Raw genomic sequence first — 12,220 nt, forward strand, 5'->3', positions numbered from 1 at the left:
ACATCTGCCACGCTGATCCTCAACACGGCGTGCTCAGTCCCCTCCTGTACTCCCTGTTCACCCATAACTGCATGGCCAGGCATGACTCCAACACCATCATTAAGTTTGCTGACGACACAACAGTGGTAGGCCTGATCACCGACAACGATGAGACAGCCTATATGGAGGAGGTCAGAGACCTGGCCGTGTGGTGCCAGAATAACAACCTCTCCCTCAACGTGATCAAGACAAAGGAGATGATTGTGGACTACATGAAAAAAAGAGGACTGAGCACGCCCCCTTTCTCATCGACGGGTCTATAGTGGAACAGGTTGAGAGCTTCAAGTTCCTTGGTGTCCACATCACCAACTATCATGGTCCAAACACACCAAGACAGTCGTGAAGAGGGCACGACAAAGCCTATTCCCCGTCAGGATACTGAAAAGATTTGGCATGGGTCCTCAGATCCTCAAAAAGTTCTACAGCTGCACCATCGAGAGCATCCTGACTGGTTGCATCACTGCCTGGTATGGCAACTGCTCGGCCTCCGACCGCAAGGCACTACAGAGGGTAGTGCGTAAGGCCCAGAACATCACTGGGGCCAGCTTCCTGCCATCCAGGACCTCTATACCAGGCGGTGTCAGAGGAAGGCCACCTTAGACATTGACTGTTCTCTCTGCTACCGCATGGCAAGCGGTACCGGAGCGCCAAGTCTAGGTCCAAAAGGCTTCTTAACAGCTTCTACCCCCAAGCCATAAGACTCCTGAACAGCTAATCAAATGGCTACCCGGACTATCTGCATTGTTGGTTAAGGGCTTGTAAGTAAGCATTTCACTGTAAGGTCTACACCTGTTGTATTAGGCGCATGTGACAAAAAACATTTGATTTGATTTGATATGATGGTTATTATATCAATATTTGCGCATAAAGGTGTTTCCACTGCCATTTCCCACATAATACTTTTTACCCACACAAAAATATCCCACCAGATCGAACAAACAAATGATCTGTCTGCATTTATAAAATTGCACAAAAACTTTTCCATCACAGCTGTCGTGATTTTTGTTTTATACGATATGACTTTACAGGCACAAAAACTGTGGATGGAAATGTGGTTACTGATAAACAATAACAAGTCAGAAATGTTACACATCAGTCATACCCTGAAGTAGCTTGGTAGTAGAGGAGGCTAGTAGTGGGAGGAGCTATAGGAAGACAGGCTCATTGTAATGGCTGGAATGGAATTAATGGTTTAATGGTTAATGTGGTTTCCATATGTTTGATGTGTTTGATACCGTTCCATTTATTCCATTCCAGCCATTACAATGCGTCTGTCCGCCTATATTTCCTCCCACCAGCCTCCTCTGCTTGGTAGATAATCAGCAGTAGAGTGCAACTCAAAAGTATCTCTGAAGTATCCTATTGGTTATGCTGTCCCTCGTGCCTCGTTGGACACGCCCATCCCCCCAAACTCCGCCTCATCGTCAATACCAAAACTCCGTGGAGAGAAAATATGACTTTGAAGGAAGGTAGGGGGGTGGGAAATTCATTTCAAGGACACAAAGAAACTTTGAGCATGAATGCAAACATCAATTTAATGCTTTCAAAACCATTTTCAATACGTTTGAATTCTATATGTTTTCATACAATTCATTATCTTTTGTTTACATATATATATATATATATATATATATATATATATATATATATATATATATATATATTTTTTTTTACTTGCATTACTACAGTTTCGCTTTCAATAATGTTTTTAAATGTACGTTCTTTTTTATTTTGGGCCAATTCTTTTGAACTCAAATTGGCTCGATAAGAGAAAGTGAGGAAAAAATAATTGTTTCCACTCCTCGCATACTTTATGAACATTAGCGGGAATTAGCAGGAACGGTAATGTTGTGTATGACAATACCAGGGCAGGACAACAGATGTAGAAACAATAAGTAAAATTGCCTACAGATGTGGTAAGATACGAGCCACGGTCGACTCCTTTTGCATCTGTCTTGTCAACTTTTTTTCTTTGTCTTTATTTAAAGTCGCAAATGTATATCTCATGGCAACATTTTCATCTTTATGTCTGTTTTGGTTGGGACATTGGAAAATAAGGACCATAGAGAGAGAGAGAGTGAGAGAATAGCCTACCGAGGGAAGAATGTAAAGTCCAAATGTGAGCCGCAGCCATTCACGACGAACCACTGGTGTTGATGAAGAATAAACATGTTCTACCATCGAGGGGCAGTCTGTGCGCCTTCTTCGTTATAACGGTAAGCATTTTACGCATAACACATTTGTTTCTGTTAACGTTTCTTGTTTTTCAAAATATTTACTTAATCGCTGTGTGATATTGCATTGTTTTGATTGTCTTGAAGAACAAGTTATGAGCTGACACCATTATTTGACTTTTTTATTTTACTGTATGATATGCGCAGTTTGCGCGCATAACACCAGGCCTACTTGCATTACTTCATAGAATCGTTTCTATTACTAACACATTGGACATTTTGACGATACATATCCTCCGTTGAAAATAAATTATATGATCGTCATTAATGGTATGTCATTGTCCCTTGGTGACTTCACGTCACTGTGAGTGTGCACTGTGCGCAACTTCTCGTTTGTGCGCAGACAGTTCTTGATATCCAAGTCTGTTTTATGGTAAGTTGAGACAACAGACAAGAGTAAACTTATTGATTCTCTCGTTTATATTACACACACTTATACATTTACCTTCAGATTGTCTTAGGAAAAAAAGTGGAGGAACTGTTTGGAAATCACAGTCTCATATCCAGTGGCTCTTCTAACAGTGACCCACACCAACATCTGTGCTTCAGAGTGCACACACACAAGCACACAGCGCACACAAATCTGCAGTGTTATACTGCAGGGGTTATACACTGCCTGAGAGGTAATGCATTATGTTGGTATCAATACTGAACCACTTCCTTATTTCGGTTGGAGGCTGAATGCCTCACCTGTGATCTCTGTTCTCTCAGCCAATAAACTGAACACGTGCCGCTTGACCAATAGAGCTTAGGAATATAAACAGTGTCTGTAGCCAAGGACTTTCCTAGGGCAGTGTGTGCGTGTGCATGCATGTGTGCACGCATGTGAGCAGGTTGTTATACTTGGACCAGGGCCTGAAAATACAGCTATTCTGTATTCATGCTGTACAGGCATTCATGCTGTACAGTCGTACATCAGAAGACTAGGGCATCAGTAAGCCCATGTAGACAATAGTCACAGATCTAGGATCAGCTCACCTCCCCCAATCCAACCTAACATTAGATACAAACTGCCCTTAGATCAGTGTCTATCAGCAACAAGTCTTTGGGGTGTACAATATCCTGCCAGCTGCACAGCAGCTGAGCTATGTCTCACCACAGACTGCATCACTTCCTGCTTTGTCTGCGCCTGTTATCTTCTCCCACACCCACAACAGAGACGGCCTGTGTTACTTACTGTTAGTGTGTGTGTGTGTGTGTGTGTGTGCGTTTGTTTGCATGTGTGCATTCTTTTTTTGTAATCAACATTCTTAACGTGCAGGCTTTTCTGAAATGATTGAATGTTTGTGTGTGTCTCCCTCCAGGGTGTGTGTGTCTGGTTCACCGTCAGAGGGGAAGGATCAAAGGTCACAGCAGGTCGGGCGCCAGAGGTTAGGAGTCATGTCTGCCGTGGCGTTCCAGGACCTTCCTCTCAACATCTACATGGTCATCTTCGGGACCGGAGTCTTCGTCTTCGTCCTCAGCCTCATCTTCTGCTGCTACTTCATCAGGTAAACATATCCCTCCATCTATTTATCTATCTGTCTGTCTGTCTGCAAGTGTTGCACGGTATACCAAAACGTCCATATTTTTTAAAATACTAAAACGTGAAAAACGGTTCGGTACTAGAATGTTGGTTACTTTTGGTACTTGTGCCAAATGTGTCTGACGGATCAAGTCTGGCTATCAGCGCAGCAGATGTCCCCCACGGAGCACACGTGCCTGCTCCACATACTCATTAATAGTCTGCACTGGGAGTCTGAGCTGTTTCATGTTTAGCTCCCCACTCATGCTACACAGAAGTTAACACACTTGAATAATGCGACATGGCATGTAGAAACTGTTAATTACCGTTCGCAATACAATTTCCATACAGGCTAGAATAACTTTACAATGCAAGAAGATACCGGTAGCTTCCAGCTTTGTATGCTAACTTTCCTTGCAGCCCGTGAAACCCAGGATCCTTGGGACATCCCTACTCCATTGAAGTTGAAGTTAAAAAGGGTTAAGGTTAGGGTTAGGTAATAGGTTAGGATAAGGATTAAAGTTAGGGTTTAGGGTAGGGATGTCCCAAGGATCCAGGGTTGCACTGACCCTTTCCTTGCTAGCTTACAGCTGAAACTAACATAAATTCACTACCCTAGTACTTTTTTTGTGATAATATGCAAACCATACTGCAAAATATACTGATTCAAAGCAGATTGCCACTAAAAACTTTATTCATTCACTTAATCAGTCTCCCTCACGTCTCTCCCTCAGCAAACTGAGGCCGAAGGCTCTGGCAGGCCGCTTCTTGGCTTGTGAATGAGTCATTACTGGTTAAAGAGACAGCGCACACTTTTATAAAATAAGCCACTTTTATGCAAATGTTGTTGATCAGTACAATAAAATAAATGCCACATGGAAGGGAAACAGATTGTTTGTCATCAGTAGGCCCATGAAATTAGTCAAAATAAGCTCAATAACTCAATGCATGCGCAAACTCCTATTGAATATGCATTCACCTGTGGGTCATTCCATGTCATTTCAGCAAGCCATGACACGCATTATCTCTGGTGAATAACTTTTGCTCATGATGAAAATAAATTGTGTGGTCAAGCCAGTTCTAAATGAAAGCAATTCAGTTTGTCCTTCTCTTAGCAACCTGGACACAAATTAAGCCTAAGAGAAGGACAAACTTAATTGCTTTCCAGCCATGCTTTCATGGCTGGAATTGTGAGGATGACCATACAATTTATTTTCATCATGAGCAAAAGCTATTGTTTTTCTACCCAAAGTTGCAAATAAAATGTTGTGATCCATTTAATAAACACAAGAGACCAGCAAAATGCATAAAAGGGTGTTTGGTGGCAGTAGAAGGAACAGCAGCATCTAGTGGGCAAAACGTGGTACTTTCACAAATTCACACTCATTTATGGTAAATAATGCAAGCGACATCAATGGCTAGTTTCTCTGAACAGGGGGGAAAAAACATCACCAGATTCACAGGAAATACATTACAGTACAAAGGATGAAGAAGCAATACTCCAAGCAGCAGCTGCATACTACTTGTCAGATATAGAGAACTGATACTGTATACTGGTTGTTGGTGTGGGATAGGCGTGGGGTGTGGGTGGCTTTTGATAATTTTATTGCATTCCTCATATTTGACTCATTGTTAGGAAGAACGATGGTCCAAATCGAATGTTAGGTACTATATTTATGGAAGATTATATGAATCCAATAAATTAAAATGGCCAATTTGGGTGCAATCAATTAGCTTAATTTGTCAGACTAAAATGTAAATGTAAATGTCAGAGATCAAATTATATTTAAACAAAAATAATGTTTCAGGAATGATAATTGTATCAATTTCTAACTACAGAAACGATTTCAGAACAATATGAGATGGTGGGTGTCAAAATCCTCTTTCTTGTGCTTTTTGAGGTGGAATAGGCATTTACATTACATTTAAGTCATTGTTATGTAGTTAGATTGTTAAAGACAAAGTCAAATTAATTGCATGATTGTATAATTGGTAAATTAATGCATACATGGGGGTCTCCAAAAAATACTGACGTAAAACATTTCAAATGTAATGATATTGAACTCAAAACATGCCCAACGATTGAATAGAGCAGTAGCTGAGTTTATCCGTCTGGATGAAGTGCCATTCTGTGACTTTGGCTAATATGCCTTCTTCTTTTACCGTGGTATCATTTTGGTATCAAATCCATCCATCTGACAGGTGTGGCATATCAAGAAGCTGATTAAACAGCATGATCATTACACAGGTGCTCCTTGTGCTGGGGACAAAAAAAGGCCACTCTAAAATGTGCAGTTTTGTCACACAACACAATGCCACACAATGTCCACCAGAGCTGTTGCCAGATAATTGAATGTTCAGTTCTCTACCATAAACCGCCTCCAACGTTGTTTTAGAGAATTGGGCAGTACGTCCAATTGGCCTCACAACCGCAGACCACGTGTAACCACGCCAGCCCAGGACCTCCACATCCGGCTTCTTCACCTGCGGGATCGTCTGAGACCAGCCACCCGGACAGCTAATGAAACTGTGGGTTTGCACAACCTAATAATTTCTACACAAACTGTCAGAAACTGTCTCAGGGAAGCTCATCTGCGTGCTCGTCGTCCTCACCAGGGTCTTGACCTGACTGCAGTTCGGCGTTGTAACCGACTTTAGTGGGTAAATGCTAATTTTGGATGGCCATTGGCACGCTGGAGAAGTGTGCTCTTCATGGATGAATCCCAGTTTCAACTGTACCAGGCAGATGGCGTTGTGTGGGTGAGCAGTTTGCTGATGTCAACGTTGTGAACAGAGTGCCCCATGGTGGTGGTGGGGTTATGGTATGGGCAGGCATAAGCTACGGACAATGAACACAATTGCATTTTATTGATAACAATTTGAATGCACAGAGATACCGTGACGAGATCCTGAGGCCCATTGTCGTGCCATTCATCCGCCGCCATCACCTCATGTTTCAGCATGATAACACACAGCCCCATGTCGCAAGGATCTGTACACAATTCCTGGAAGCTGAAAATGTCCCAGTTCTTCCATGGCCTGCATACTCATCAGACGTGCAACCCATTGAGCATGTTTGGGATGCTCTTGATCGACGTGTACGACAGCGTGTTCCAGTTCCCGCCAATATCCAGCAACTTTGCACAGCCATTGAAGAGGAGTGTGACAACATGCCACAGGCCACAATCAACAGCCTGATCAACTCTATGCGAAGGAGATGTGTCGCGCTGCATGAGGCAAATGGTGGTCACACCAGATACTGACTGGTTTTCTGATCCACGCCCCTACCTTTTTTTTAAAGGTATCTGTGACCAACAAATGCATATCTGTATTCCTGTATTGTTGTCATGGGGGACCATCTCCTCACCCGTCCCTCTGTTTCCTCTGTCCTGAAGTATTTCCCAACTCAAACAATCAGCTGCAGATGCTTATCAGCCTGGTTTGTCCCTGAGTCTATTTAAGGCCTCAGGCTGCAGCCCCATGGTTGGAAGGAAACTTAGTTTCTACTATTCTGAACCTCCCACACATAGGGCCCTATAAAATCCGAGATTCCAGACATTAAAACGGAATTCAAAAATGTATTGAACTTAGTAGGGAATCAACTAAATGTATTGAAAATGAATTAATTATCATAAGACAATGAACAGAATGTATCAGTTAAATTGTATTTCCTTCTGAAGAGGCAACGAGAATTGCACCGGTCTGTGAATGTGCGGTGCGCGTGTCTACCACTTTGTGTAGCCGTTAGCGATGATGCTAATGGAAAGTCTTCTGGTAGATGGAAATTTGCCTTTCCCAAAAACCTTCTCAATCAAATATTAACTACAAAGTAGCCTATACTTACCTGATCTCTTGATTATTTGCATCAATCCAGTGGGTATTTGTTTTGCAAACTCTACCATCACAAAAAAAACACACGCTAGACAACAGCCTCTTGCTAGTTGCACACTGGAATTAAAGGGTAACTACACCCAAAAATGTAAATTTCTCTGTTTTTCCCAGACCTCAAAAGTGGTCTCCTGGTGTGGTTTAAGCATTGTTGTGGACTTACAAAACAACTCAATTGGATGTTCTATTTTAAAAAGTGTGATTTTTAGAGTGGAATCCCCCAAAAAAACTGGAAAATGGAAACCTGAAATAACTAAATGGAAAAAACTGAATTTGGGAAAAAACTAAACGTAATCAGGCAAAAAATTAAACTGTTTTTATAGGGCCCCCTATGCGATTACACCAACACACACACACGCACATTTTAAGACACGAATAGAAGGAGGAATGTCTATTGTCGTCATCTGTGTTGTGACAAAGAGGATATACCACAGTGGTAACTGGAGACTGCTCTGGGGTCTGAAGAGTTATTGAGGCTTAATGAAGTGGGATTGTGTTCAGTGTGAACAACACAGCACTGTGTCCGGGGTATGACCCTCTTTGCTCCACAATGTGGTCCTTTCAAAGTGGCAGAGAAGAGAGGAAAGGCATTATGCCCATTGAAACTGAATATGCACAGCGGGCACGAGCCCCTTTACTAAGATTCATTTGTTCGATGAAAACGTGCTACTGTATATATGGTCATTTTTTCACAGAATTATTGAAAATAATTGAATTTGGCAATCAGTGCACTTCAAAACTAAAACTAAAAAATAACATTCTGACTAGGGCCAGCAGTTTCAGCTTATGTAACTCCAGGGTGATTACTCAGACAGGTTCATTTATGAATCCACTGTCTGTCTGTCCGTCCATCTGCCTGTCTTCTTACTCAGTTGGACTAAAAGTCTCTCCTCTCTTTCTACTCTCTCCTCCCTCCTAGTAAACTGAGGTACCAGGCCCAGCGAGAGAGGTTTGGATACAAAGCGGTAAGCCACGTCACAACACCACAAAAAAAGTCACATTACTGAACTATCTTCTATAAGTCAGTCATGTTCAACACACTGCATGTATAACACAATTACTTCCTCATCATCAGATGTTTGCATACAAACTTAGGGTGCCTTCCAGGTCACCTTTTTTGCTGTCGTGCTGTGCATATAATCAGAAGCACAATGCCTGGAGAATTGTTGAAAATCTCTGGAATACATTACAGAAATATATTGTAACTGCAAAGACAGCCCCCCATCAATCCTCACAGTGTCTCCGGCCCCCTAGTGTTGAGAGCAAAAACATTCCAATGACCTTTTAAACACCCCTTCATCTTGTGAATGGAAAACCTGTTTCATTCAATGTTTGTCTCACAATTCTAGCGGTAATCACTGATGCTTTTTCACAGGTGGTATTCAAAGGGGATACAAAGAAACTGAATCTACACGGGGTAAGTTTTTTATTTTCTTCTTTCCATTATAAATCTGTTTAGTGCCGACTCTTTTTACACTCTCCAACCCCCCTCTCGCCCCTGGTTTCTATCTCTTTCTCTCTCGATTGCTCCCCCTCTCCTTCTCGCCATCACAGCAGACATGTGCAGTGTGCTTGGAGGACTTCAGAGTGAAAGATGAGCTAGGAGTGTTGCCATGCCAACATGCCTTTCACCGGAGGCAAGTGTCACCTCACGCCAAGCAGATAGAATTGATGTGTCAGATGTGTGTGTGTGTGTCTGTGTGCACGTGTGTGTCTGTACATGCATATGTGTGTGTGCGTGCGTGTGTATCTGTAAGTGCATATCTGTGTGTGTGTGTGTGTGTGTGTGTGTGTGTATATGCGTGCATATACACTACCAGTCAAAGGTTTGGACACACCTACTCATTCAAGGGTTTTTCTTTATTTTTAAAATGTTGTACATTGTAAAATAATAGTGAAGACATCAAAACTATGAAATAACACATATGGAATAATGTAGTAACCAAAAAAGTGTTAAACACTCTTGGCATTCTCTCAACCAGCTTCATGAGGTAGTCACCTGGAATACATTTCAATTAACAGGTGTGCCTTCTTAAAAGTTAATTTGTGGAATTTATTTCCTTCTTAATGTGTTTTAGTCAATCAGTTGTGTTGTGACAAGGTAGGGGGGTATACAGAAGATAGCCCTATTTGGTAAAAGACCAAGTCCATATTAAGGCAAGAACAGCTCAAATAAGCAAAAGAGATCCGCAAAAACCATCAAGCGCTATGATGAAATTGGCTCTCATGAGGACTGCCACAGGAATGGAAGACCCAGAGTTACCTCTGCTGCAGAGGATAAGTTCATTAGAGTTACCAGCCTCAGAAACTGCAGCCCAAATAAATGCTTCACAGAGTTCAAGTAACAGACACATCTCAACATCAACTGTTCAGAGGGGACTGTGTAAATCAGACCTTCATGGTCGAATTGCTGCAAAGAAACCACTCCTAAAGGACACCAATAAGAAGAAGAAACCTGCTTGGGCCAAGAAACACGAGCAATGGACATTAGACCGGTAGAAATGTGTCCTTTGGTCTGGATTCCAAATTGGAGATTTTTGGTTCAAACTGCCGTGTCTTTGTGAGACGTGGTGTGGGTGAACAGATGATCTCCGCATGTGTGGTTCCCACTGTAAAGCATGGAGGAGGAGGTGTTATGGTGTGGAGGTGCTTTGCTGGTGACACTGTCTGTGATTTATTTAGAATTCAAGGCACACTTAACCAGCATGGCTACCACAGCATTCTGCAGCGATACGCCATCCCATCTGGTTTGGGCTTAGTGGGACTATAATTTGTTTTTCAACAGGACAATGACCCAACACACCTCCAGGCTGTGTAAAGGCTATTTTACCAAGACGGAGAGTGATGGAGTACTGCATCAGATGACCTGGCCTCCACAATCCCCCGACCTCAATCCAATTGAGATGGTTTGGGATGAGTCGGACGGCAGAGTGAAGGAAAAGCAGCCAACAAGTGCTCAGCATATGTGGGAACTCCTTCAAGACTGTTGGAAAAGCATTCCAGGTGAAGCTGGTTGAGAGAATTCCAAGAGTGTACAAAGCTGTCATCAAGGCAAAGGGTGGCTATTTGGATTTGTTTAACACTTTTTTGGTTACTACATGATTCCATATGTGTTATTTCATAGTTTTGATGCCTTCACTATTATTCTACAATGTAGAAAAACCCTTGAATGAGTAGGTGTGTCCAACTTTTGACTGGTACTGTATGTGTTACTGAATTGTTGTTTGCCCCTGCAGTTGCCTGGTGAAGTGGCTGGAGGTGCGCTGTGTGTGTCCCATGTGTAACAAGCCCATCACTGGACCATCTGAACATCGCCACAGCCTGGGCACACTACTGGAAGAACTGGTGTAGCGCGTTGCTATGGCGATACAGTTGGAACGGACTGGTGTAACATGTCGCTATGACGATGCAGCTGGAACAGACTGGTGTAGCAAGTTGCTATGACAACACAGCTGGAATAGACTGATGTAACATGTTGCTATGATGATATGACTGGAACAGGCTGGTTTAGGGGTCCCGGGACAGACTATACGTCTTTAAAGTGAATTAACGGGACAAACTGTTCATAGGGTCCAGGGACAAAACCACATGTAACCATAACAATGGAGAACAAAGATTCAGATTTCAGACCCTCATGTATTGATAACAAGACGGTACACAGAGCATTATGGGTACTGTAGTATATCATACTACACCTTATCAAGTGGAATCAGTCATTTAATGACTGACTGCCCAAACCTCTTCAGTGCTCACTCCACCAGTCTCAGGAATGAGGGCAGGAAGAAAGGATTCACAAAGCCAAACTCTGGGACTAAAACTCCCCTCTCAACCCTCAGTCACTGACTGGAAGAGTACCTGTTGACAATGACCCAAAACACACTGCCAAGGCAACAAAGGAGTGGCTCAAGAAGAAGCACATTAAGGTCCTGGAGTGGCCTAGCCAGTCTCCAGACCTTAATACCATAGAAAATCTGTAGAGGGAGCTGAAGGTTCGAGTTGCCAAACGTCAGCCTCGAAACCTTAATGACTTGGAGAAGATCTGCAAAGAGGAGTGGGACAAAATCCCTCCTGAGATGCGTGCAAACCTGGTGGCCAACTACAAGAAATGTCTGACCTCTGATTGCCAACAAGGGTTTTGCCAACAAGTACTAAGTCATTTTTTGCAGAGGGGTCAAATACTTATTTCCCCTCATGAAAATGCAAATCAATTTATAACATTTTTGACATGCGTTTTTCTGGATTATTTTGTTGTCATTCTTTCTCTCACTGTTCAAATAAACCTACCATTAAAATTATAGACTGATCATTTCTTTGTCAGTGGGCAAACGTACAAAATCAGCAGGGGATCATCATTTGACTGCCTTCATCACTCGTGACTGCCGGTGTGGCGGTAATATGGTCACCGTAACAGCCCTAGTTGGGGTATGTACGTACAGTCACTGTGGGGACGACGTCGTCGATGCACTTATTAATGAAGCCGGTGACTGATGTGGTGAACTCCTCAATGTTATCGGATGAATCCCGGAACATATTCCAGTCTGTGCTAGCGAAACCT

The 12,220-nt window shown here is 42.6% G+C and overlaps 1 protein-coding gene across 1 annotated transcript; it reads left to right on the top strand.

Annotated features, from left to right (window-relative positions):
• The first annotated feature begins 3,400 nt into the window (after positions 1-3,400).
• LOC121541445 (RING finger protein 122) lies at positions 3,401-11,591 on the top strand. Its single transcript, XM_041850453.2, has 6 exons — positions 3,401-3,451; positions 3,578-3,763; positions 8,585-8,630; positions 9,041-9,082; positions 9,220-9,302; positions 10,902-11,591. Exons 2-6 carry the CDS (start codon positions 3,654-3,656, stop codon positions 11,014-11,016), a joined length of 396 nt encoding a protein of 131 aa, XP_041706387.1. The 5' UTR covers positions 3,401-3,451; positions 3,578-3,653; the 3' UTR covers positions 11,017-11,591.
• Positions 11,592-12,220: the final 629 nt, after the last annotated feature.

The sequence above is a fragment of the Coregonus clupeaformis genome, chromosome 27, assembly GCF_020615455.1.
Source record: "Coregonus clupeaformis isolate EN_2021a chromosome 27, ASM2061545v1, whole genome shotgun sequence".
Classification (NCBI taxonomy): Eukaryota; Metazoa; Chordata; class Actinopteri; order Salmoniformes; family Salmonidae; genus Coregonus; species Coregonus clupeaformis.